This window comes from Crocodylus porosus, unplaced genomic scaffold (assembly GCF_001723895.1).
Source record: "Crocodylus porosus isolate Cpor-Errol unplaced genomic scaffold, CroPor_comp1, whole genome shotgun sequence".
Lineage (NCBI taxonomy): Eukaryota > Metazoa > Chordata > Crocodylia > Crocodylidae > Crocodylus > Crocodylus porosus.
Genome location: NW_017728931.1, coordinates 71842174 through 71868576, shown reverse-complemented (window position 1 = coordinate 71868576; position 26403 = coordinate 71842174). Strand labels below are relative to the sequence as shown.

Sequence of the window (26403 nt, the reverse complement as noted above, 5' to 3'; positions counted from 1 at the left end):
GGTTCTTTGGGTAATACGATATCTTTTATTAGACCAATTAAATAGTTGGTAAAATTGTTCTTTACAAACTTTTGGGCATAAACACTCTTCTTCAGGCATAGGAAGAATCACTAAACAATAAGATTATTGTTATGGATTTGAATGTTTACAGAATCATACCTTTTACATTGATACAACACCACAAAATTCAACAGTGATGCTCTATTTCAAATGTGAATGTGGCCCAGACCAGGCTTAATTTCTAAAACCCAAATGCTGAAATTGTACATGGAATAGTCACTGGAACTATTTTTAACACAAAGGTTCTAATTAACTTTGGTGTAAGCATGTGAAAAATCTCACGGATTTTCAAGATTTTTTTTCCCCATAAAATCTGTCATTTTTTGCTGTGAAAGGAACATCATTTTAACCTATTATTTCTGCTTTCTTTTTATCTGGTAAATAAAGGTATGAAATGAAAGTGAACAGCTCAACTTCGTAACAAGTTTTAAATGTCATATAGATTTTTTAAAGAGATTTGTTACTTTTTTGTATACAAAATTAAACGAAGGCATTTATGTTTCTATACATTTGTATATTTTAGGATATTTCAATGTGAGATGGCTCCTGCCAAATAAGACTGTGTTATTTACTGTTACAAGACTGTTTAAAATATGTATGTGTTAAATCGTGTTTTTCTTATTCCTCATTGACCTCCAGGAACAGTAGATAAGAAATGGTGAAAAGCGGGTGCAGCAGCAGAGCTCACTGCACACACAAACCAGAGGTGAAGTGGGGTGTGATGGCACCACCACAGCACCTGCCTTGGATCTGCCCCTGATTCTCACTTATTAACAACCTTGCTAAAGGCCCATTTTTGCCACTTTTACTTATGCTGGCAAGTTTTCCTTCAATTTTTAGCACGTAAATGTGGCAAAGGGGGTTTCATACTAAAATTAAAGTATATTTCTATGCTGAAAATTGTACTGCTTCATCTATGAATCTTTTCCGTAAGTACATTTAAAATTGCATCATCTTTTTTTAGGGATTTTGAGTGCATTTGTGAAAATGTTGGCTCTATTGCTATAGAGCCAGTTGAATTGTTTTTTCTCACACAAGAAAAATGTAATTCTGCTCCCAGCGACTGGCAAAAAAGCATTTGCACCAGTATAACTGAAGACCAAACTCAAACATTAGTGTTGCCACCGGTGTCAGCTGGTTGCATGTGGCTTTAAAAAAAAAACTGTATTAAGGTAGACAGAGTTTCTGTTTCGCAGAGCTAACACTTGAAACCATTACACTTCAAACACTTGTGGGGAGGGGGAGATAAATCCCAAATGTTAGAATGCTTATCTGAAACATACAGATAAGGGTTGCATCCAGCACCTTATTGTTATCACTTAGTATAACCTTACCTAATCTATACCTCAACCTAATCTTAAAATGGCTACCTAACACTTGCAAACACATATATCAAGGTGAAAGTAGTATATTTTATTAAGACATTTTAAACCAGCTAGAGAAAAATATGATACAATAACATCATTTATATGGATAAGTACTGATATTATTGTGTTTGAAATTACTAAGACATAAAAATGAGCTATTAACTAAAATAATTCAAATATATTAGACAGAAATAGTGAAGAACACAGCCTTGTTAAACATCCTTTAAAGGGAAGATGAGCACCCCTTACTGAATTTTAATCTAACATATTTTAACATAGATTTTTTAAAGGCATATTTTAAATAAATCAAGTTAGTGTGTTGACCCTTCTATGAAACAACATGCTGCTACACTAAATAATTCCATGCAAAACACTTAGAAGCAGCAGATTTTTTTTCTTCTTATACCTACTTCTCCTTATAATAAGTGATTGACAGTAATCCAATCATGCAAAACTGCTATCAGCTGATGACCAGATGTTTTGGTAGAAACTGTAAAATAACAGAATAATGGATGGATATTTTATTTTTTCTGCCTCATAAACTAATGGCCATATCCCATTCATATCCATTAGACACCTAAGTACACTCCTATTCCACCCAGCTCAGTTCCATGAAAATTCATTAATTCATATATTTTGGTAACATCCTGTCTAAGCCTTAAGACTGACTCGCAGGAAAGCATCAAGCATCATGTACTTGAAGAGCTGCCATAAAGAACATGGGAAACACCTATTCTCTCACTAGAAAGAGGAGGATGTGGACCAATATCTTGAAGTTGCAACTAAATTTAGATCAGATCTCAGGAAAAAAATGTAATTGTTAGAATAGGGAGTGGTACACATTGCCCAGGGAAGCTGTGGACTCTCCATCACTACAGGTGTTCAGGAAGAGGTTGGACAGCCACTGGGGATGATGTAGGTGCAGTTATGTTCATGTTCTACCATGGATATTTCTGATGATTCTTGGTGCCCCCACCCCACTTTCTGCTACATGTATTAGAGTATTTTTAAGCCTCCTTCTGAGGCGCTGGGTGTTGGCTTCAGCCAAGGCTGAGGATTTTTATTGGGGTGGGCCAATGCTCCTGCTTGGGACCAAAGCTGGAGGCTTCTGGCTGGAGGGTCTTCCCTGTTTACTCAGAGCCAGACCAATTGCTACATTTGGAGCTAGGAAGGAATTTTACCCCACAGTCAGATTGGTACAGACTGTTGTGGTTTTTGCCTTCCTCTATAGCAGAGGGGCATGACTCTCTACCTGGGATTTCTTCAGCGTATATTGACAACATGTCATAGAAGCAGGACATTAGCTGCCATGGTTCCCCTGCTTTACCTGCAGCAGGTTAGGTGTTGTGTCAGGGATGAGGGTAGCCTTATGCAGGCTTTAGATTATGGATTTTATAGGATGGGTTTTTTAGGAATGATCCTGCCTCAGGCAGAGGGATTGGGGTATATGACCTCTGGAGATCCTTTTCAGCCCTACTTCTCTATTATTCTATGATAAAAGGAAATGGCAAGGGGGAGGAGGACGCATCCAACTTTTGTATTGCTCCACCTAATAGATAGAGTAGGATTTGGCCATCGATGTTTTATACATTCTTTCCAGTCCTACAACATATGATACTGATAACTGTTGTATATCCATCCACTTCATGACTATAGTAAGTTGTCAGCCAGACTTTAGTTTAAATAAATTTTAAACCTTATGAGAAAAATGATTCCAATGATATTGGCTTTTTTTTGAGGAAGGAAATGAGAAGGCAGTATACATTTATTATCTGTTATTGTTTAATTTAGCAGTAAAATCTTTGTTTCCACAAGGAAGAAAGGTCTTGTTAAACTGTATCGATAGGGATGCTCACCCTTGACCCATGGGCCACATCCAGACCATGGAGCTGTGTCACCCAGCCCACATGGCTCCCCAAGTATCCAGAAATGTGATGGCAGTAGCAACGCTGATTGCCATTCCCCTGCAGCCAAATTTTCATATACATGGGGAACCCCAGGGGCTGAATAACATCACCCTGCACATTAGATTGTCCCAACACACAGTTAGATTGGGCTGGCAAGCCCATGAACCAACTCTGTGTGGGATCCAGCCAAAAGACAATAGCAATATAGATGAATGTATTAAATATTAATATGGTTTCTTTTCTAAACCTAAATTTATATATATATTTTTTTTTTTGCAAGAAAGTACTTGTGTATTGCTAGAAGAATGAATAAATGATTAGCACAGCACCCTTAAATTCAAATGATCTTTGAAGGAGCATTCTGGATGGCTGTCTGTAGCACAAGACAGCATATAAAGCCAGATAAAAGGTTACAGTAATTCACCCAGGAATTGCACCCTGCCCAGCCCTTCCACCCAGGTGGGTGGTAGCAATGTACCCATGCATACGCACACCCTCAACATACCCTATTGCGCCTTGCTCCCAACTTTACAGGCTGAAGGGACCACCCGGCCAGCATTAGTCTGCTGCTGCTGCAGCCACCAGGGACCTGCTCAGCTTCCCCAGTGTCCAGCTTGCTCTGGGCAGCAGGTAGGGAAGTGGCAGTGGCAGAGCTGCAGCTGGGTGGGAGTGCAGAGTGTAGGCTGGTAATGGCAGCACAGAGTTCAGCTGGGCAGGATGTGGGTGTGAGGGAGGGTGTGGGGACACACTGCTTCCTGGCACACAGCTCTTGAAAGCAGTGGCAGCAGCAGGTGGGGGCACTCAGAGCATTTGGGCCCAGTGCGGGCGCTGGTGCTTGGCAGTGCGTGGCTCTGGCCAGTGCTGCATATCACAGTGAGGGGCTCATCATCCACCAGGCTGTCTCTATTGGTGGCACTCCCCATGTGCATGTGCAGGCTCTGCCGGGCCATCTCTAACACTAGCTTCCCTCCACACGTGCAGCTTCTGCACTCATGCGGCATGGAGAAAAAGCCCTGTGTGCTGGAGCTGGCTCCCTTCCCTGCCACTAGACCTGCAGGGAGCAGTGCAGGCAACTAGCTCCATCCAGAGCATGTGGCTTTCCTCCCATTCCATGCGAGCGTGGGGGCTGCGCATGCATGGTGAGAAGCGCTGATGACAGAGAAGGCCCAGTAGAGGCTGTGCACGTGCACAGGGAGCACCACCAAGACAGACTGCCCAGTGGAGGTTGCACCCCTTGCCACAATGTGCAGCACTGGCCAGAGGTACGTGCTACCAGACACAGCCACCCCCCCACGCCCCCCCATGCAAATACACCCCCCCAACCACACAATATACAAAACTAAGAATTTATTTTTGAGTTATTATGCAATCACCTCTATGCATACTGCACAAACAGAAATCATGGCAAAAATACTTTTTGTAATAAAATTAAAATATGTTGTAGTAGGTGTTTTGACTTTTAGTGTATGCTTTATTTTTTTCCTGGTTCTAAGATGGCAAACACCCCCTTCCAAAAAAGGAGCATGTCCTAGGGACAACAGACTTGTGGTGGCAAAGGTCAGGTGTTAGCAGGTAGGACTGCCAGTCCCAAGATAGCAACCAGGGGGTAGGGCAACTGTTGAGGGGCAGGGCTACCCATGAGGCCCTCAAAAGCTCACCAAAGCTTGTTAACTGGCCCTTCACCTGAAATAATTGTCTGCCCTTGAGTTGCATTGTAACTGGAGGGATCCTTTGATATCAACAGAATTGTTACATTGGTCTGTACCATGGAAGAGTTATGCTAAATTTTGGTATTTATTCATGGGAACAATAAAAAAGGACATGACTGCTACCCCCACCCTTCTAATTCAACAAGCCTTTATTCCAATGGATAAGAATGCTGCTTGTTTTCAACAAAACAGTTGCAAAAGTTTAACATGAGTAAAGCAATGTGTGTCTCATAATATCATTCACAGAAATGAAGGACTATTTTTGCAGAAACTTTCCAAAACTCTTCAAGCTGAGGCAGACATCAGAATTTCAGCCTAGCTTCCGTTATGTAATTATTAAATTTGGGAGAGTGTTAGTAACTGTAATAGGGCACTTTAGCTATGGCCAATGCTCTCAGCTCTCTATATAATAAATGACTAATTTTGTGTTAAACCTAATAAATTTGAAAGCTTCCATCATAACTAGATTTTTACACTGTCTTAATTGACACTACTAAAGAAGCTTTTCAGTTTAATTTCCCTATATAAGTATTATATTTAACGAAAAGGAAACAAATAAGTGTCATGTTTAGGACAGTAGGCACAATTACTTAACTGCTCATTCAAAGTCATCTGTTTTGTGAATAAGTAATTATAAGTTTCTTAAAGTGAATATTATTTACTTGGTACAATATAATAGCAAACTAGGTTGTCTGCCAAGTATAAGTTATTTTTACAAAATGCCCCATAACAGCCCTCCTGTGCCATTACAGATTGTCTTGTTGAGGGCTACTTAGATCCCTTCCTAGTTCACTGAACCCATAGCACATTACAGTCTAAGCCATTTTCCTGCTTCCTAAGCTCTGCACCTATTTTAAAAGCTGTGTTTGCTTCTGTCAAGAATATTTTCTGCAGATGAATATAAATGTGATAGGATTTCATTGGCAGTACTACAGAGATAGCAAAACTCCTCTTTGCAACTTGAGTGTCAAGTTGTGCTGTATAAAGAAAAATAAACCTCCAGTGATCCTCAGTCAATTACAGAAGCATTTAGCTGGTTAAATGAAAGGACTAGTCAGAATATCAGAATCTTACAGTAAATAGTGTTATTTACAGGTTGGAACTGTTCCTTTAAAAACTGGGCCATTTAAACAGAAAACTTTCTCTGGTTTCTACAATGAATACATTCCATAAAATAAACAGACACTACTTATTGCTTAAAAATAAATCATGTTGCCTATTAAACTAATGTCTGTTCCCTTTTTCTCTTCCTTCTAGCCATCAGTCTCATTAAAAAGAAGAGTCTCAGTTAATGCATTTCTGCTGCCTTGGTACCCAGAAGTTCAGTCCTGCTACCACTGAAATAAATGATAGAACTCTCATTGATTTCAGCACTGGAGGATTAGTGCCAGGCATTAAACAGATAACCCAAAAGGAAACAGAATGACTGCATTCATTTATACTTTCTTGTCTAAGAAATTGCACAGCAAAAGCAAGTGTTTATAATGTCACTGCTGAAGCAACATCAGAAATATTGTTTGAATATACTGGAGGATAAAGTGGGTTAAAGGCATGAGGATTCCTTTCGCTCTTTGTGCAATTCTATGGCCAGCAGCATCATCTACCATTTACTACTGGGAAGATTTTGAGAACAGGGAAAAGACTATAGTATGGAAGGCAAAGCTATGTTTCTAGTTTTCAGCACTCTAGCAAGTTGCTACAACTTTCTACTGTGCAACTAGATGCCACTGCTCATGACCAGTGTCACTGGTCTTAAACTCTGGAAACATTATGATCTCTAGTCAGCTGTTTCTTGATGTGGTGCACAATATACTCCTGTATCCCAAGCACCAAAAGCCACAGTCTTCATTTCCCCTTAGATTAGGACTGCTCTAACAAATTACTAAATATCAGTTCCATACCTCTCTGATAGCTGTACAAAACTCGCTCTGCAGTACTTTTTTTAGGGATTGTAGCTTGTGCACTGGTACCTCCCCAGACTCTTGAAGTTTCTCCAGTAATTCAATTGCTCTGGCAACATCTGAGTAGATAAAAAAAGGAATAATGGTCAGAAAACCACATGTTTTTCATGGAAGATAAATGACTAATGTTCCAGAAAAGCAGCACAATGATGAATGTCAGTATTTTAAGTGTAAGGTCATCTTAGCTATACAGAATTTATTCTTTGTTTGTGCTTACAATTAAAGGACAAGATATGGTTCAAGATGATTGTCTGCACTTTAATAATTTTCAAAATATATCATTACATTAGCTTTATACTTGCTGTTAAGAAATTTGACATTATGTGCATATTGATCAGTCTTACACAGTATTTTTTAAACATGGATACAAATATAAACAACTAAGGTACCTTAGTATACTTAAGAGAGAGGTTACTGCTCTTTTTTGTTCTGAGGAGAGCAACATAAAGTACAGGGGCATTCTTTCCACAAGTCTGAGTGAGTTAAGGTATATGTAATGGATAATGGATATGAAACGTATTAAATATTAATATGTTTTTTTTTTCTAAACCTAAATTTAGATTTTTTTTTTGCAAGAAAGTAATTTGCTAGAATTGTTAGAAGAATGAACACATAAGAGCACAGCGCCCTTAAATTCAAATGATCTTTGAAGTAGCATTCTGGATGGCTGTCTGTAGCAAAAGACTGCATGTAAAGCCAGATAAAAGAATGTTACAGTAATTAAGATGCAAGATTATTAGAGTCTAAAAAAGAGTTTAGCTGTGTGCATGGAGAGATTCTTAGAAATGCAGCGCAGAAAGAATCTACACGATTTAAATGTAAGGTGTAGGTGGATGAAAAAAAACAAACCCCACAGCTGAGATCTGAATCAAAGACAATCAACTTACAAGTCTGTGTGATCAGCAGGATAATAATGTTGTCCACAAAGATTAAGAAAAGGAGGTAGTGGGGAGGATCTGGGGGAAGATTAAGAGCTCTGTTTTGGCTCTCTTGAGCTTGAAATGAAAACTAGTCACCCAGGAATTAAGACTGAGATCCAAACTGAGTCAGGTCTGGATCAAAAAATTAGATTTGAATTTTCCTGATTTGTCTGTTGTTTACAAATAATCTGGTTTAGTCACAAAGAGTAAAGGAAGAAGAGAAAGAGGTGGATCCTTTTGGAACTCCCACAAAGAGCTGGAACCAGGATTAGGAATTCTCCAGTGGACATGCTGAATGACTAATTACAATAAGAGGAGAACCAGGAGATGATGAAGTAATGGAAGCCAAAGGAAGACAAGAAGCATGTGGTTGACTATGCTGAAAGCAGCTGATAGGAAGATTAGGATGGATGGCTCTTTTTATGTTTATGTTGGACCTGATCCAAATCCCATTAAATTATCTGGAAAACATTCTTATTAAGTTCTGTGGGATCCTGTTTTAGGAAAATGTTTCCATTTTTGGAAGGGCACTTCAGCACATGCTTAATTAACTTTAAGCATGTGGGTAAGTCTTGTTGAAATCAATGGGATTTAAGCCCATCCTAATAGGAACCAGAATCAGTCTTAGAATGATGATTAATAGTATTTAGAAGCAGAGCAAGCTTTTGCCTAGTACTGTGGTACTTTGCAAAAAGAAAAACACGGTAGTACAAATGATAAATTAATTCTCCTGTTCATATTTTGACATAAATGGGGAGCTGGTGTGTGAATTTCTGGGAAAAGCTGGACACTAAGTTATCATTTCATGACAGTGATTTTGTTTAGGAATAAACAAGCTTACGGGTGCAGCAAAGAAAATGCTAATAAGCAAAGTGTAAGTCTCTCCTCATATTAAAACAACAAAATCACCAACAATAATTTTAACAGTAGATGGTGTGACAAGGGACAGGTGTGGCTTTAAATATCTTGTTTACCATATGAAAAATCATCTTATTTCAGTAAGAAATTCAGTATTTCACTATGCTTTATTAAGTATAATAACTATACTGCATGGGTAGATTGAAAAACCTCAAAAGACTACTATCTTAATTATCATACCTGATTTTCTTAATTCAGTTTGGTAGTTCCAGTTGGGTTTGTGGTCACATAGAATACAGATGCAAAGTCAGAAAACAAAACATGATTAATATAATAAATTTTATACTTCAGAAGCAGGAGATGTGGGGTTTTAGCCTCACACTATGTTGTGACATAATGTGACATGACTTATCTGGGAGTTGCGCATATTTTTGTGAAATTGAAAAATCTAAAAAATGTATCTTTTAAAAAATGAAGCACAAGTATTTGCCAAACTTGGTATTCCTTTGATACTTTCATCAACCACAGTGGAAGTTGAGACATGACTGTCTGGGGTTCTGAGATAATTAAAGCAGCACATTGCTTGCCCTGGCCCCAGAACTCGGAAGATTTTTCGAGATTAACTTCAAGTATAAAAGTGATACAATTTAATTAGTTTTTGAGGCCAAATATTTTTTCCAAAATTGTGGCCAAGTATATATGGTAATAGATAAAAGAGTAAAATATTACCCCACATTGGTTTGAAATACTACATTTCTTTCAATTAATACCCCTCTATTGTGGGGAGACTTAGTGAATAATTGTTCCAGGCAGAGCCAGCCTGAGGTGGGTGATATGGGTGACTGTCCAGGGTGCTGTGGTCAGGGGGGTCCCATAGACACCCATCCACATGTGAGCAGCCCACACTCACAGCAGTGCTCTACCCCTGCCCCTACCCACCCCAGCCAATCCCTGCCCCAGGCAGGAGGAGCAGTGCCTAGTCCAGCCCACCCCCCAGCTCCAGCTGCTGCTCAGGAAGAGCTGGGCCAGACAGTGTAGATGACAATAATGATGACTGCCTGCCCACTTGCATGATGTACCATACTGATCTGCCTCCCTGCTGGACTGTGCCTCTGCCTATGCTTGCAGCAACACCACTGACAAGTGCAATAACTGCTTAAGACTAGAGATCATATGTCAATAATAGTTCAAAGGAGTGAGAAAAAGGAATGAAGCGACTGGCAGAGTTACTTGTGAGAAACTAACAAATAATACAAAATCTTTCTCCAGTTGAAGCCAATGACAATCTGTCCAGTGATTTCAATAAAGCCAAGACTATCTTCTTGGAATTCTTCATCTGACCATTATCCTCCTTTTGCTATACATGTGTACAAATATATTCATTCTTTTTCTTGTAAAACACTGTCAGATACTGTTTTCTCATCTATTTGGAGGAAAGGTAAATTCACATACGGTAACGATTAAAAACAAATATTGAAATAGAAAAAGTATCTTTAAAAATCAGTTCAGGGCTATAATTCATCTTCTAATATGAAGGAAATCAAACTTAGTATTCTCTTTTTAATACTTCTGATGTGCTATTCTTATCTTCTTACCCTTCCATTGTCTTCATTTTCATCATCATGCTCTCTTGACTCATGCAGTCTTCATTATATTGAAATTTAAGTTCATCCTAATTTGATTGAAATCCATCCTCATTTCACACATCAATCTCCCACTGAGATCAATGAAAATTTTGTGTGAGATTTAGGAAGAGAGAGGGAGCATAGATGTGGTGTTTCAATTTTTTATATTGCTTCCACAATAAAAAGAGCATCCTTCCTGTCCCTCCCTTCCCCCTTCCTGCCAATGTAATGCTAACTGTATTTCTTAATTTTAACCAACATTTATTTATAAGTCTCTCTTGTATTTACACAATAATCTCTCCTCTTCTCTGTTCTAACATTCTCTTTCCCCTTTCCACTTTTTTCATCAGTTCATTTCCACGTAGCACTTCAGGAAATAATGTTACAGCATGGTGTGTCAGGTTATCAGTGAAACACAGATAGAAACAAAGGACTATGAATGGAATATATTTTATCAAGTGTGTGCATCAAAAAGGAACCATTGCTTTCAGAAAAAATCTTACTGGAAGAGATCTCTTGATACTTTTATTTGAATGCAGTTTCATTTGCATTCCTGGGGTGGGAAAGGTGGGGGCATAGGAATTATATTAAGTTATTATACACAGCTAAAGAAAGAGAGAAAAATCACTAGAAGGACATACAGCTAGCTAGATTTCATACTGTGATAAAAACTAGAACATTACAATTGAATATCAGATGGAGTCCAGTCATGTAGATATGGCCCCATACCACAATACGATTAGAAGGCAGGTGAACTTGCTTGTTTATCACTTTGTTCTTCAGTCTCTATGTTTAATCTCATTTCTTTCATGTTACATATAATTTTCCCTTGCTACCTTTTTGTTCAAAACTACTGTTACATACAATAGAGAGAGATTTACTTGACTTAATTTGTTGGATATTTTACAAAGAATTTTAAGTACCTTGCATTTCAGATAGAATTTGAATCAGTTTGTTGCTTTTGGGTTACACTAGCATCTGAAATAAGAAGCATAGATACTTTAAGACTGGGAGTTCCAGTAATTGCTGGTAGGGCAAATTCTAGTTTTCAGTGAAGTAACAGCTCTTTGCATAACTAGAGCTTTATCTCCTCTATCTCCTCTGCTCAGGCTTAATTATTCCTCTAATTATATTTGTGAGAATTTGTCAGAATTCTTATTTTCATTCTGTTTTCTCATGAGGATTTAGACTCAAATCTTTGTCATAGATCACAAAAGCTGTACACAATGTTGTATCCTTCTCCACACCTGATTAACTGACTGTTGAAGTCAGTCAGTAATTACTACTCCATGATGATTCATAATCCAGACTCTTTAGCCCTTATTCTTTACATCAAACTCTTCATCTGAATAACTTTTGGTTGAAGCAAAAGCTTTGGATGATTCTCAATATATATTCTTTGAAAAAGCTCCTGTGTTAACTGAGCCCAGACATCACTTGCTTCTCTGTATGTATGACATTTCCTGCTTTGATGTCAGATACCAGACGTCCCAATTTGCTTTCATTCTTGGTTTTATATCCTTACTAGCAGAACAGTGTTGTCCCTAGAGTTCCGGTTACTCTCCTATTAATTTATTAAATTTGTTTAATCTCATCTGAAATGGACAGTTCAGCAAAATGGAAGCACAGAGAGTCCTTTTGTACCATTTTTTATAGCTGTTAGAATCCACTAATGTTATCCAGGTCTTAATACTGCATGTCTGTGAGGTCTACTCTAATGGAGTATAGTTAAAAATAATATTATTGCTCTTATTTTCTGGTTTAAATCCCCTGTAACTACCATCACTGCAACACTCTCTTTTACGTTGCAGCAACTGAACACTACTATAACTACTCAGGTAAGTATAAAGAATAATAACCATACAAAACAATAAACGTTTCAGATGTAGATGTAATAACTCATAAAGATCTACTGAATGGTCTAAAGGACTATAGATCTTATCATACTTCAGGATAGCTGCCACCACCTCACTAGGCTTGCAGCATTCTTTCCGCTGCCCCTGCTGTCCCATAGTTGACAATGCTCTTATGGGAGGCAGTGCTCTCCCCATTGTAAGCCCCACAGCTGACAATGCTGCCACCCCTGTGAGCCTTGTCAGCTGCAGGGCTGGCACTGGGGGTCACCCCTGTGGCTGGGAGCCTGTCAGTTGATGGGGCTCCCAGCCACAGAGGAGCACTTGGCCACATGTTTAATTAATGGTGTGATTCGAACAGGCTACAAAGTTATTACACAGTTTTTGTGGAAGAATTTTTTAATTTATTGCTTGTTTTATCACGTCATTAATTGATTGAATGTGTAGGTGGATCACAACTTAAGGCGTATTACTTGGTTAATCATGCCTTAAGTGTAATGTGTGGAAGGAGCCTGGGTCATGTTCCTCTTGATAGATACTCACCAGACTGGTAAGTCGGATCCAGATGTTGGGGCTGATATGCTTTTAAACCTGTATTCAGGCAAGGCTTCTGATTATGGTTTTTCAGGCATAAAATCACAGGACACAAACTCCCTGTCTGGTGCCCCTTCTGGGAAGTGGGACACTGTGGCCCATTTATCTGAGGCCCCAAAGCAGTGAGGATGCCCCAAGTCATTCAGCATCTTAAATCCACCCCTCAACGTTTTTTTCCCCACCTTCCAAGTTTCCCAAGTTACAGTTTAACTATTATAGGACGCCTGACAGTTGAAGCAATATACTCAGAGCCTGTGCAAAGTAATTACATAAACACAAAGACATTTGATTCATAAAGAAAACAAAAATGTTTATAGATTCATAGTAAACCAACAAAATCTGACCCCACAAATCCTCCCTCTTGCATCCTTACCATGACCAAAGTCCTTGGGGAGGGTTGGGGAAGGGGGAGAAGGCTGTTGTTAGTTACTGCAGAATCCCCAGGGCCTTCTCTTTTCCTGGTCACCCCCTGCAAGAATCTCTGCTTAGTCCAAATCAGCCAGTCAAAAGGTAACCTCTAGTTCAAAAAGCCTGCCCCTTTGTGTTCCTTGAATCTTCCCATTCCAGAGATGTTAGAAAGCTTGTTTCTTCCAGGAACTTCCATTGCCCCATTTCCACTAGTCCCAAATCTCACAGACTACATGGAAGAACCTGTTTTCTTTAGCTTGGCCAATTCTTTTTGTGTATTCTTTCTACTATTTAGAGTCATTCATTCCTTGTTAATGATATTCTTGTTTGCTCTTTAGATGCTTCCAAACAAGGAATGTAATCAGTGACAGATTACTTGTCAGCAAATCTCCTTTTTACTATGCATTGTAGGCTGTAGCTATACATAGACCATGCAACACTTAGCAGAATTCTTAAGTTGTACATAGGCAGATTCCTCAAACCATCACATTATCCACTGTACGTTTTTTCCCCAAAGCTAAATGAATGTGGATTAAATGAATAGATGACTTGGGATTTTGCTAAAGGGGCAGTCTTTCACTTGTGGCTTAAAACTAGATATAGATGGTAATGGTGAAAGACTACATTTTCAAAAAAACAGCATCTAAAGTTAAATTAATGTTACATTTATACTTAAGGCAGCAAAAATGTAGTCTGATTTTTGGGGTTATTCAATCCCCATAACTTCCAATGAAATCAAGATGAACATAGATTGTTAGGGGCTGGAAGGGACCTTGCAGATCATTGGGTCCAGCCGCCCCGTTCTAAGCAGGAAGACAACTTGGGTTAGGTGACCCCAGGAAGGTGACTGTCTAGTCTCCTTTTGAAAACCTCCAGGGTAGGTAACTGCACCACCCCTGGAGGGAGTTTATTCCACAGTCTGGACACCCTGACTGTGAAGGAGTTTCTCCTGGTATTAAGCCTGAAGCAGCCTTCCAGGAGTTGGTATCCATTGGTCCTGGTCTTCCCTAGGGGTGCCCTAGTGAACAGTTGTTCACCGAGCTCCTGATGCATACCTCTGATATAGCAGTAAGCCCCTATCAAGCCCCCTCTCAACCATCTCTTCTTTAGGCTAGAGAGGCCCAGGTCCCTCAGCCTTTCTTCATATGGCTTGCCTTGTGAGTCCCTGATCATACGGGTGGCTCTTTTCTGGACCGTCTCAAGTTCTTCCATGTCCTTATTGAAGTGCAGCACCCAGAACTAGATGCAGTACTCCAACTGTGGTCTCACCAGTGCCAAATACAGCAGAAGTATCACTTCCTTAGTTTTACACGAGATGCATCAGTTGATGCATGCCAGTGTGTTATTTGCCTGGTTGACCGCTGCCTCGCACTGATGGATCATATTCATGCGATGGCCAATCATTACCCCTAGGTCCCTTTCAGCCATGGTGCAAGTCAAGCTGTCACCACCAAGCCTATACGTATGTTGAAGGGTTTTTGCCCCCAGATGGAGCACCTTACACTTGGAAGTGTTAAACTTCATGTGGTTCTGGTCTGCCCAACTCTCGATCCTGTCCAGGTCTGCCTGTATCTGCCATGACCACACTGCCCCATAACTTGGTGTCATCTGCAAACTTGGCCAGCGAGCTTTTCACTTCCCCATCCAAATCATTGATAAAGATCCTGAAAAACACCAGTCCAAGCACAGACCCCTGAGGGACACCACTGGCCACTTCACACCAGGACAACACAGATCCGTTCATTCAAACTCTCTGGGTCCTACCCTGTAGCCAGTTTCCCACCCACTGAACCATTGAGCAGCTGAGCCCACAATCTTCCAGTTATCCCGCAACGATATCGTGGGATACTAGATCAAAAGCCTTTTGGAAGTCTAAAAGGCTTGTGCCTAAACAAAAGCTTCCAATTTTAAGATGTTTACCACAAGTCATTGCTACCCATGAAGATTAAGGAATTGCAAAGGTGAGTGACCCTTGATATGTAAGCTTGATAGCATCTGCAGTTAATATTTTTATATAAGAACATTAAATGAAAGAGACATTTGCTTATCTGCAATGTAGAATTAAGACACCAAATTACATTTTCTAAAATAAGCTGGAAATACTGAGAATGAAAAGGCAATGAAAACTCCAGTATTTCCTATTACCCTGCTTAAACCAAAACGTCATTCTTTCACTCCTGGATTAATTGAGGAGAAATGAAAGAAGGGTAAAAAAATGTTGGGGGGGGGTGAAAGGGTGTTAATAGCTTTGACTCCAGTAAAATTGGACTTGCATTTACATTGTTTAATGGTCTTAACAATAATTTATATTTAAGTACTGATAGGACAGCAGATTAGAGTACACATGTTCCACTGCTTTTGTTTAACAAGAAACAGTTGTCTGTAAATGTGGCTCTAAGCAGCAGTAATTCTTTGACTTAACATGAGTCTTTGTGACTCAAAGGATTAGAAATATTTATCCTTCAAAAAAAAAAAACCCTTGTTTCTGTAGGAAACAACACTTTTTTTGAAAGGATCCAAAGACATCAGATTCTTGTTTCTTTTAAATGAATCAACAGTTCTAGAGTCAAGATAACACAGAGTGATACAAGGGTAATAAGAGAGACAATTTCTATTAATAGGCTATTTGAAATATGGCCCCCAAATTGCTTTTTTCTGACATAACTTTTGAAACCATGAAAAGCCAAAAAAGCTAGTGAAATATATAATGAAGGATGAACAACTTGGCTTTATTTAGATTCAGTTTTATAAACAGGGGCTCATGAATCTGAGGAAACAGATTCTAAGCGTAGTGCCATAGGCAGATGCTCTGCCAGCTCCCCCCTCCTCATTCACCTTGGTTCTGACCTACAATATCACTTGCTCTTGTATTCTGGGTCTCAGTTAAGCAGGGCTGTTAATCATGCTGAAATGAGTTGCTTCTTTGACAACTAGACAAAAACACATGAGAGACTAAGCTGAAACGAAAATATACAATCAATTTTCTGGATCTGAACCCAGATAAAAAGCTGGTTCCCTTAACTCACTCATAACCCCTACCTACTTAATAAAACAAAACTCACGTTTTGAAATTTCACCCTACAGAGAGAACAATTAAAACCAGTGGCAAAATTGGATATTTGACTGAGTTAGAGTAATAGAAAAAACCCAAGCATGACTGAACCAAGACAAGGAGAAAAACATCATTTCTAATTGCAATCTGGTTCTCTCAACTGGCTTCGGCTCCAGTCCACACCTGCCAAGTAAAGAGTTCCCCAGATAGGTTGCAAAAAAAAAAGTAAGATATACCAACCCCCCCCCGGGCACACTCACTGCACTGAATTTAATTTAATTGTGTAGTTTTCAGCTAACATTTGACACAATATTGTTGGGAGGAGGGCAAAAGGAACCATCAACATGTGTTTCACAAAAGGAGGTAAGGTTAGCTCATGGATGCTAATTTTTCCTCACAACAGGCTCTGTGTTTGAGCCAGATCAGCTACCCAGTTTCTTCTCTGCTAGTGCCATTATTGCAATCTCCTGCTGTCTGTTCCTCAGTTCTTATCTCACCAACTAATCTTAATCTTATATCTTTTTATTGTTCATATGAGAGAGAGAAGGGAGAAATAGCAGTGGATCATTGGTTGTGGTGATGCATAGCCTCATTTTATTTTTTTGCATTATCGTTTTAATTTCTGCTTGACTGAGGATTTTATAAAGCCTCCCCATCTAAGAGTTACCTAAGACTAGATAACACGATTATGTACTATAAATAATGCAATAAATTCATCATTAAGTGACTTCCTTTGTTGACGTAAGCAGTGAGACAGTTAATTTTCCCTCTTTTGAGTAACCTTATTTCATTGCAGTTGACACGTGGGCTGAACTTCATAAAATCATTCCTTATGGCAACTGACTATGGAGGAAACAACTTCATAGAAACAGAATCCTCGGCAAGTATGTATGTGAAAATATGACAAGATGAATGTAATGCAAACAAAATCCCTTGCTTTAATATACTTCCATATAACCAGGCATTATATGCAGAACTGGTGCCTTACAATGACTGACACTACTAAATATACTCAATTTTTACTTTCAATTTCCAAGCCAGTAACCTTAAAGCGAATAAAATATTAACATTCTACTTGAATTAATATGACCATAGCATAAGATTATGACTTTCTGGAATTGCTGTTGCAGGTTGTAAAAACACTCTGAAATGGACAAGAAAAACCCTCCTTAGTATATAGAGGGTATAGGGAGCATTGTCACAATATACACTGCTGCAGTGTGGTTTGCTAGGTGCTGATTAGTGTTGGAAATAGGGGTAGAGGTTATCTCAAGTTGTACTCTAATTTAGCAGACATAATTCATAAGATCTGAAACAAATACAAACCCAGGACACTGATTTCATTGTTATGAAGCAAAAGGTAATGTATAAATTAGCATGAGCTCCACAGCCTTTTGCTGTTGCACCAAAATCCAGCACAATGGGAAATGACGATGGGACAGAAATACACAACTGATCCTTTGTCCGTCTACTATTTTCCATGGATTCAGAGATTTGAAAGCCAGAATCATTAGATCATCTAGTCTGACATCCTGTATAACCACGGTCCACAGAATTTCATGCAGTTGCTTCTTCACTGCTCCTAATTACGTGTGTTTGATTAAAGCAGTGGTGTTCAACTTTTTGCTCTAGGTTGGACGGGCAATGCCTGGTCCTTCTGCAGGCCTTATCCAGCTGGTGAGCCAGATCCGGTGCACAGGACAGGCACAGTGGGGCCTGATCCGGCTTTGCAGAGAAGGGTGCAGGGCATGGCCTGGCCCTGATCCACCTGCACAGAAGGTATAGGGTATGGCCTGGCCCCAATCTGGTTTTGTGGGACTTAGAAATTTGGCAACAGAAGAGAGGTGACAATAGTATCTGCCTCTGCTCCCCCCACTGCCAGATTTCCCAACCCCTGAGGATTCCTGTAGGCAGATGCTGTGGCTCTGCTGACCAGATCTGGCAGCAGGCTGGGATTGAGCATCCCATGAACAGATAAGAATACATTTCTGAAGGTTAAGAGTGCTGCTGAAAGACTAATATAAGTCTAATTAGCCATTTGATCAGTGTGGATGAGCAGGTGCTGAAACTTGCTGGTTTCTGTGAGAGCCAAAATATAAGACCAATACTTTAAAATCGAAATAATTTACTACTTTTTACATACCATATTTTCTCATATAACACATACCCCCAAATAAGGCATGCACCTTGTTTAGGGAAGGCAGAATGAAGGAGAAAAGATTTTTTCAAAATCTTACTTGCCACAGCATGGACTCATCTTGGCTGAACTCTCCAAACCACATATAGGAGAAGAAAAGCCCCATCTTCTGTGTTACCCACCCTCTGGCTACAGACGTAAAACTTGTAACCCTATCAGAACTAGTGCCAAATTATAATGCAGTTTGGCTCAGCCAAAAGCTGCTGCAAATTCAGCACTGGCTCTAACAGGGTTAAACTTCAAGTTCTGCAGCTGTAGAGGGTGACTGATGTTGATTACAGGACTCTATGTTTCCTGCATGCAGGGGAGGTATCGGAGCCCCTGGCAGCCATCCCACTGTGAAAATCAGATTTCTCATTTAAAATACACACCCTAATATTGGAGGGCTAATTTGAGGAGGAAAGGTGAATGTAGTATGTGAATAAATATTGTACAGTCCTATGGAAGAGGAAGATAATTAAAGGGTTTCCCCCTTTTCTTAGGATCCAATGAAAGCAGACTACAGTACATGTAACCATTATTGTCCAAACCAACTTTCACTTTACTTCTTGTGAATCAAAAAATTTTCATCTTTACTAGGGAAACTCCATGTCATAAAAGTCTGTGGTAAACAATCAGTGATGGTTTTTCAACAATGGCTTACAACAGACTTTTATGACATGGAGCTTCCCTAGTAAAGATGTACACTTTTGATTCAAAAGGAATAAAAAAATCAGCCGCAAGAGAAGGCTAAGCACTGATCTTGTGACCGCCTACAAATTCATTAGGGGAACACAGCAAGGAATCGGAGATGCTCTGTTCACCAGGGTGCCTCTTGGGGTAACTAGGAACAATGGTCACAAACTGACAGAGAGCAAATTTAGGCTAGATATCAGGAAAATCTTCTTCACGGTAAGGGTGGCCAAAATTTGGAATGGGCTTCCAAGGGAGGTGGTGCTCTCCCCTACCTTGGGGGTCTTTAAGAGAAAGCTGATCAGGCATCCGGCTGGGGTCATCTGATCCAGCACTCTTTCCTGCCTAGGCAGGAGGTTGGACTCGATAATCTGTTGAGGTCCCTTCTGAGCCCTAGCATGGATGAATCTATGAAATAAAGTGACAGTTTGTTTGGGCAATAATGATTTACATGTACTGTAGTCTGTTTTCATAGGAGCCTAAGAAAATAGGACTGTAAGGGACCTCACAAAGTCATCTAGTCCAGTCCCTGCTCAAGGCAGGAGACCCCAGTTTGCTCTGGCTAGGTAAAGACATTATACCTATTGCACTTTAAGTGTGCAGAAAGTGCTTTAAAGCTATAACTAAACAAATGTTCATGGCTCTTAGAGCACTTAAAAAATGGCAGGTCATGTTCTAAATTAACCCTCGACGGATATGGTACTAAACTAACACACTCTCTGTTAGAGCGCTTTTTTAAATGCCGGTGCCACATCCATCGCGAGTTAAGCTAGGTTGCATTCTGCAGCCGTCCCAGGCAGTATAGCACAGGGCTGCACTCTATCCTCAGGCAGAACTCATTTGCTCTGCCCATGTGCCAGGCTGGTCCTGTCCTCATGGCTGTTGCTGACCCAAGTCAGTGACAGCCTCAAATCCCAGTCCTGTCTCTTCTTTTTGGCCAGCTGTAAGCTGCAGCCCAGCCTGGAGGGGGGTCTCTCTCTCCACAGCCCAGCCTGGAGGGGGATCTCTCTCTCCACAGCCATCCCACCCTCAGTGTACCACTGTCTGGCTGGGGGGCTCCTGGGAAACTGAGCCCAGACCCCTTTCCCCACAACAGTGCATCCCATTCCCTGCATGGAGAGGCATCTGTCAGGGCTGCCTTCTTTCTGGAATGCTCTATGCCCTAACCATTAAGCAACAGCTCCATTCACTGGAGCAGTGCTTGACAGGTCTGGTTGAAGCCCCAGCCACCGGCCCCTTGTTAAGTTGACACTGTGTGCTGTTGATGGACTGTTTGGTAGGAAGTGTGGGTGGCATCCAGCCCCTGAGTGTCAGTGGACCTATAATCATGTCTCCTCAGCCCATATCAACTGGGCCAAAAGTGACATGTTTTTCCTGGGCACCTGGGCCAACGTTTAGCCCCTAGACCTATTTGGAAGCCTGTCCTGGTGCCACAATTGCTTCAAAACCCCGGGCATTTTTTAAGGCCTGCTATCCCATCTAGCCAAAAATGGGGAAGGTCTTGGTGAGGAAGCTATGGCACAACTACAGTGGTGGTGCAGGCACCTGCCCAGCCTTCCTACTGCAGATGGATCCTGATCATCAATAACCTGGCAGCTGTTACTCTGTGGCACAGGCTTGCCATCCTGGACCCATCAGTGACCCTGATCAAAAGGTTTTAAAAGTGCTTTGTGGATTTCTTCTAGAACAGGCACCACTGGGTCCAGCAGCTGTCCTGTACCTGCCACCAGCGAGGGAGGACAAGGCCTAATTGACCTGATGAGCCAGATGGCCACGTCCCATCTGCAAGCCCTTTGGTGCCTACTCATGCTGAGGAATGCCTCTGCTGACGATGGCTAGCCTCTCCTTTCCTGCATCTAGTATAGAACCTCAACCTTGATCGAGAACATTTCCTTTTGGATTTTGATCGTCTCAGCTAGGACACCCTGCTGCCTTTCTACTGCAGCCTTACCTAGACCTGGAAAACCTGCCTCTCACTGAGGCCCCAGGGCAGGCTCCTGCAATTTTCAAAGCTCCTGCAGGAGTCCCTGGTCTATAACTTGACCTTGCAGCAGCAGGCACCAAGCTGAGCCTCTGGAAGCCTCATTGCTTCCTTGGTCTGGTCATATACCATCAAGCTGACCCACTTATTTGACTCAGCTCAGTCCACCTGGTTCTTGGCCAACACCTTGGCTGACCAGCTGGCCTGCACCCTGTCCACTTTGCTTCATATGTCTTGGTTGAAGTGAAAGCTGGCCTCCCTGCAGATGGATTTGCTGTCTGAGAAGACCACCTATGCACACAAGTGCACTCCTGTCTCGTGCAAAAAAGCTGTGCCATAAGCACAAACCTGTAAACCGTGCAGCATACATCCAGGCAAGTTCTCCCCACCCTCGGAGACCCCTTGTTTTTTCTGTTACTTTGTTCCCGCGTGCGCCAAAAGCAGGCGTGAAGAATTAACCAATCCATGCCCGTGATGCGAGAGACGTCATTCAGCCTATAAAACCCATGTGCAAGCTTCCGCCTAGCAGAATCAGCGCTCGTCAGCTCAACAAGGAGGAACTTTTCCTCCCCGCCCAGGCTTGGCCAGCCTTGACGTGCTTCTCCACCAACAAAATTGCCCTGGCATACCCCTTCCCAGTGTACTCGTTAAGACCTCATTTGTCTCTGTATCGAGAGGATCTCCACAGCTGTCGATCTCGATCTCACAACGCAACCGGTATCTGTTATCTGTTTTGATCTGTGCCTACACGTCCATTCCGCTGACATGTAAGTAAAACGAAAACAAAAAATCTTGCAACCATTACGCATGTGTAGCACCTCCTTTGCAAATCCCCACCCAAAGGGAAAAAGATCCACCAGCTCCACCGACCCGCGCGCGACAACTCCAATGGCAGCTTGCTCAAGAGACCTCCTCTATCTCTTCCTATTTCTCTGGCTGTGGACATCAATGAGAGTGGTGGACCCAGCACTCTGTTGTGCCTCCCTATGCCCAGTGAGAACAGCAGTTGGATCTGCTTTGAAATCCTGTCTGGGAAGGGACTGTACATATGGACAGTCCAACTGCATCATGTCCATGTCCTTGCTGCCCACCCTGACATGACATTGAGGCTGCACCTAATGGCAGAAACAACAGAGCAAGCCTGCCTGGCTTGACACACCCTGTACAAACTACCTGTCACTAAGAGAACTGGTGACCTGCAGTGGAGACTACTCCATGGGGCCCCTGGCCACAGGCACTTTTGTCCAGCATTTAAATCCAAAGGTGTCAGTGGCCCACCTTTCTGCAAGGAGGAGGTGAAGGAGACTTTTCCACACTTTCCTGAACTCTCCCTGGCTGCAATCGCTCTTTGTTGCCCCCAGCTCCCTCTTTAGCATGTTGAACTTAGACTTCTCAGAGACTGTATACATCTTCTCTATCCCCTCCAAAGCAGCTAAGGGGAAAATGATCTGCCTGGCCAATTTTTTGCTGGGCCAAGCCAAGATGGAAACTCTGAAAAGCCACAGAAACCAGCGCCAATGATGCCCTCCAACTTTTCTGCTTCCTATTCCAGTCATGTATCACATTTGAATTTGACACTTCGCCTTGCAACACAATATGGATCAGTTTGTGTTGTGCCAAGGTGGAAGATGGACAGCTGGTCTTATATATGTAACCCCACGAGGGGCATGAGAGAGGGGGTTTCAGTCCCTGGTGACATGGTGTTTTTGTTGCTAACAAGCATTTTGTGCTTGGCCCCTGGGAGGGCACATACCTTTGCACTTTTATCATTTGTTTTTAATATTTCCAAAGTTTAAAAAAAAGTCTCTCTCTCTCTCTCCCCCCTCCCACACAGTATATAAATAGTATCTCTTATGTTTCCTACGCATCAACACACTGATCCTGCAATTTTTCATGATGACCCTTGCACCTGCTCAGAGCCTTATCAAGGGCTTGACCCACCTCATCAAGTTTCAGAACATAGTCCTATATGAAGAATGAGAAATAGCATATGCAGGGTTAAGTTCAGTTAAGAAACAGGATCTTCCAAAATAAATTCAAATAGGCTAAAATTAGACCAGGCTATTATATTTATTGATTTTGTACCAATATTGTGTTAGATCAATGGATTTTAAACTTCTTGAAGTCATGGAACCCTTTCATATTACTATTTCTGCCATGGAACTCCTATCCTATTCCATAAGCTGATGCAGGCAATGGTGGCCTCCCAGCCCACTCTGCCATTACTTCCAATCTCTTTGCAAAACTGCCTCTCAGGGTTCTACAGAACACAGTTTGAAAACCATAGTAGCTAGATAATTGACAGACCTGAAATAACACTAGCTCCTTGCAGTCGCAAGTGTTTGCTTGGCAATAGCATATCTTACACACTTAACAAAAATTACCTTAATATGAACAAGGCAACTAAAAAACTGCATTCTTGCATTTAAAAAACATATGTGACTGGGAATTTAAGATATCCATTTGCAATTGACACATGTAACCTAATGTTAAAAACTGTACCATTTTCCAGGAGAATTGTCCATGTGTTTAAGTTTTAAATATACACATATTTATGGAAAAACTACATTTAAGGCCAAAATGCAACAGGACTTACTCTGGTACAAGAAGACACAATGAACTTTCATTTATTTTTGCTTCCTGTGCAATGCCCTGGCAAAATTACAATCCATGCATTATCAGGCACTTCTCCTCTCTATTGGCCTCAGGACAGAAGCCATTGCTGTGTGGGCAGGAAAGGGTGAGAGGAGACAATGAAACTCATGGATTTTACATGGGAATATACACATCTTAGCCACATACAGGCCCACCCAAAATTCCCCCTAGGCCCCTGGTCTCTTGTACCATCATGCCTTCAATTCAAGCTTGTGCCTATCAGGCACACTTGAGTCCCTCATGTAAATTATTTTTAAAACACTAATATTTTCTTGTATTTATAGAAAAAATCTAAATTATCATATTAAAATTAAACTGGTATCTCCCATTGTAAATTAGGTAGCTAGAAGACTCCAGGTAAGACTACTGAAAAATATGCATAAATAGCAAAATTTGGTATCCATGCTGCCTGAACACTTCAGTTACATTGATCTTCAGAAAACAAAGTTATTTAAATTCCATAAAGTCATTCAATCAAGCAGCTTGCCCTAAACGCATCTCTTCATAAAAAAACCCATTTAAAAAAAATCACTGTTAACACACTGACACACTGTTTCAGCCTGTGATTACACTTCTATTTCTGTTCTGTTCTTGTAGAATATAACACTTATTTTTTTACTTGCTATTTCATTATATAATAATTTTGCATTACCACCTGAAACTATTTTCATTGCACTAAGACATTAGGGTGAAGGGTGCTATAAAACCCCAAGGCAGATTTTGTAGGTATTTTGCAAAATTTATAGCTTTGCAGAAGAGCAGCATGACTGCTTAACCCTATTTTGAAGGGCTTAAATGGAATGTAAGTGATGTTTGGATTGAAGCTGGACATCTGTACAGAGATAAGTTCCACATTTTGTGAACTAAGATTTTGTGTTACAAAAGTATCATGTATATTTATTTCACAACACCTAAAACACATTTTGTTAATGGATTTACAGTCCAGAATACCTGAATATTGTCATTTCAATTCAAATTATATTAAATACACACTTATCAAACACAGCATGGGGAAAAAAATCACACTTAGGTTTGGAAAACAGATGAATGAAAAGGGAAACCATATAAAGAAGGGTCTATAAAGATGTAAAAATAAATAGAAATGAACCTTTGTAGTCACCCTTTAGTATAATATCACCATTTACAGAACATTTTTCTAGCATTGTATATTAGATACTGTAATACAAATTCCAGCTCTGTCCTCAGTTGTATTCTCTCTTCTCAATAGAGTGATATATAGGAGAGTTTTCTACATGTTTTGGAATATCCATTCCATTAGGAAGTTATTTGTTCAGATTCATAGAGAACAAATAGAGGTTAGTTATGCATTATAGTTTAGCAGTGAGAGGTCTTTCCAGCTTCCTAGGATAGATCTGAGAGCAAGAGAGATTATGTTGTCAATATGTTTGGGTTATTTTAAGGTTACGCTCACATGTATTAATGCCTGAATGATCTTAAATTAAATCCATCTCAAATTGTTCCCCATTCCCTCCTGCAGAGCTAGCAGTTATGACCTTGTGGTGAAGCTTCATAAACACTGTGATACCAGTTCTTTATATGCAATACATTCAGGAGCTCTTCCTTCAGTCTTCAAATACCTAAGCAAGCGTGACCTTCAAGGATATCAATATTAACTACATATGAATAGGAAAGCCATCAGGATGCTAGGGTGCATGAATACAGAGTGGATCCCTCATGCCAAAAACATATTTTCCATGACAATCTTGCCCCTAATGTTAGGACATTTTGAAAACAATCTAATTATCTAGTCACTTAAAAAACAAGATGGACTCTTGAAAAGTGCTTTTCTGTAACTTACTGTTTTTGAGTCCCGTAAAAGGACACTGTAAAGAGGAACAGAGAACATGTCTGAGTAAATGGCAGCCTGTGTTCCACATAACTTCATCTTTGGACTGAAGCATACAAATAACATTTCAAAGAAGTTACAGCCCTTTTAAAACCATTCTGTACAATGCTGAGTCAAATATAGAAGTTCAGACAGTGAAAGGTTAAAACCCAACATCTATTATTCACAGACAGAAAGCTGTCTGCTCTGGAAAGCAGAAGCCCAATGACCATTCATGAGTTTGGGGCCAAGAAAAGCATGGGAACTGAAGTAACAGGGAGCAGAACTGCCCTCACAATAAAGTTTTTAGTGCAAGTGTGCATACTTAATAAAATAATCACACACAAACAAATTTAACTTAGATTTAGTATTTTTGCTTATCTGCATTTTCTATCAATGCAAACAGTAAACATTACAATCCAGATCAACAGCATTTCATATGTCTAATATCCTAACAGGTCATTCTGCCATAACTTACTTTCAGTTCTTCAACCCTACAACAAATACATTTTAATTTCCAGTTTAGAGCTGCTTACAGCGCATGTCTTCAGTTTACAAGAATGCATGAGAGGTGTTGAAGTGATGGCATAAAGTTGGGGAGTGAAGTGGCCTTGGGAAGCAGGTAGACAGTAAAATTTCATAGATTTCATATACATTAGGGCTGGAAGGGACCTCGGGAGATCATCGAGTCCAGCCCCCTGCCCAAAGGGCAGGAAGTCAGCTAGGGTCATAGGATCC

The 26403-nt window shown here is 40.5% G+C and overlaps 1 protein-coding gene and 2 long non-coding RNA genes across 3 annotated transcripts in view; 2 read left to right on the top strand and 1 right to left on the bottom strand.

Moving 5' to 3' along the window:
• Positions 1-26403, bottom strand: part of LIN7A (lin-7 homolog A, crumbs cell polarity complex component) — a 58954-nt gene that overhangs the window by 27020 nt on the left and 5531 nt on the right. The window contains exon 2 of the mRNA XM_019543149.1: positions 6945-7063. Within this exon, the coding sequence (XP_019398694.1) occupies positions 6945-7063 (119 nt within the window). The remainder of the gene's footprint in view (positions 1-6944; positions 7064-26403) is intronic.
• Positions 523-7248, top strand: LOC109315458. Its single transcript, XR_002102511.1, has 2 exons — positions 523-903; positions 6301-7248. It is a non-coding gene; the product is annotated as an uncharacterized LOC109315458 (long non-coding RNA).
• Positions 15901-26403, top strand: part of LOC109315460 — a 14235-nt gene continuing 3732 nt past the window's right edge. Inside the window, exon 1 of the long non-coding RNA XR_002102513.1 lies at positions 15901-17198. This is a non-coding gene — a long non-coding RNA (uncharacterized LOC109315460). The remainder of the gene's footprint in view (positions 17199-26403) is intronic.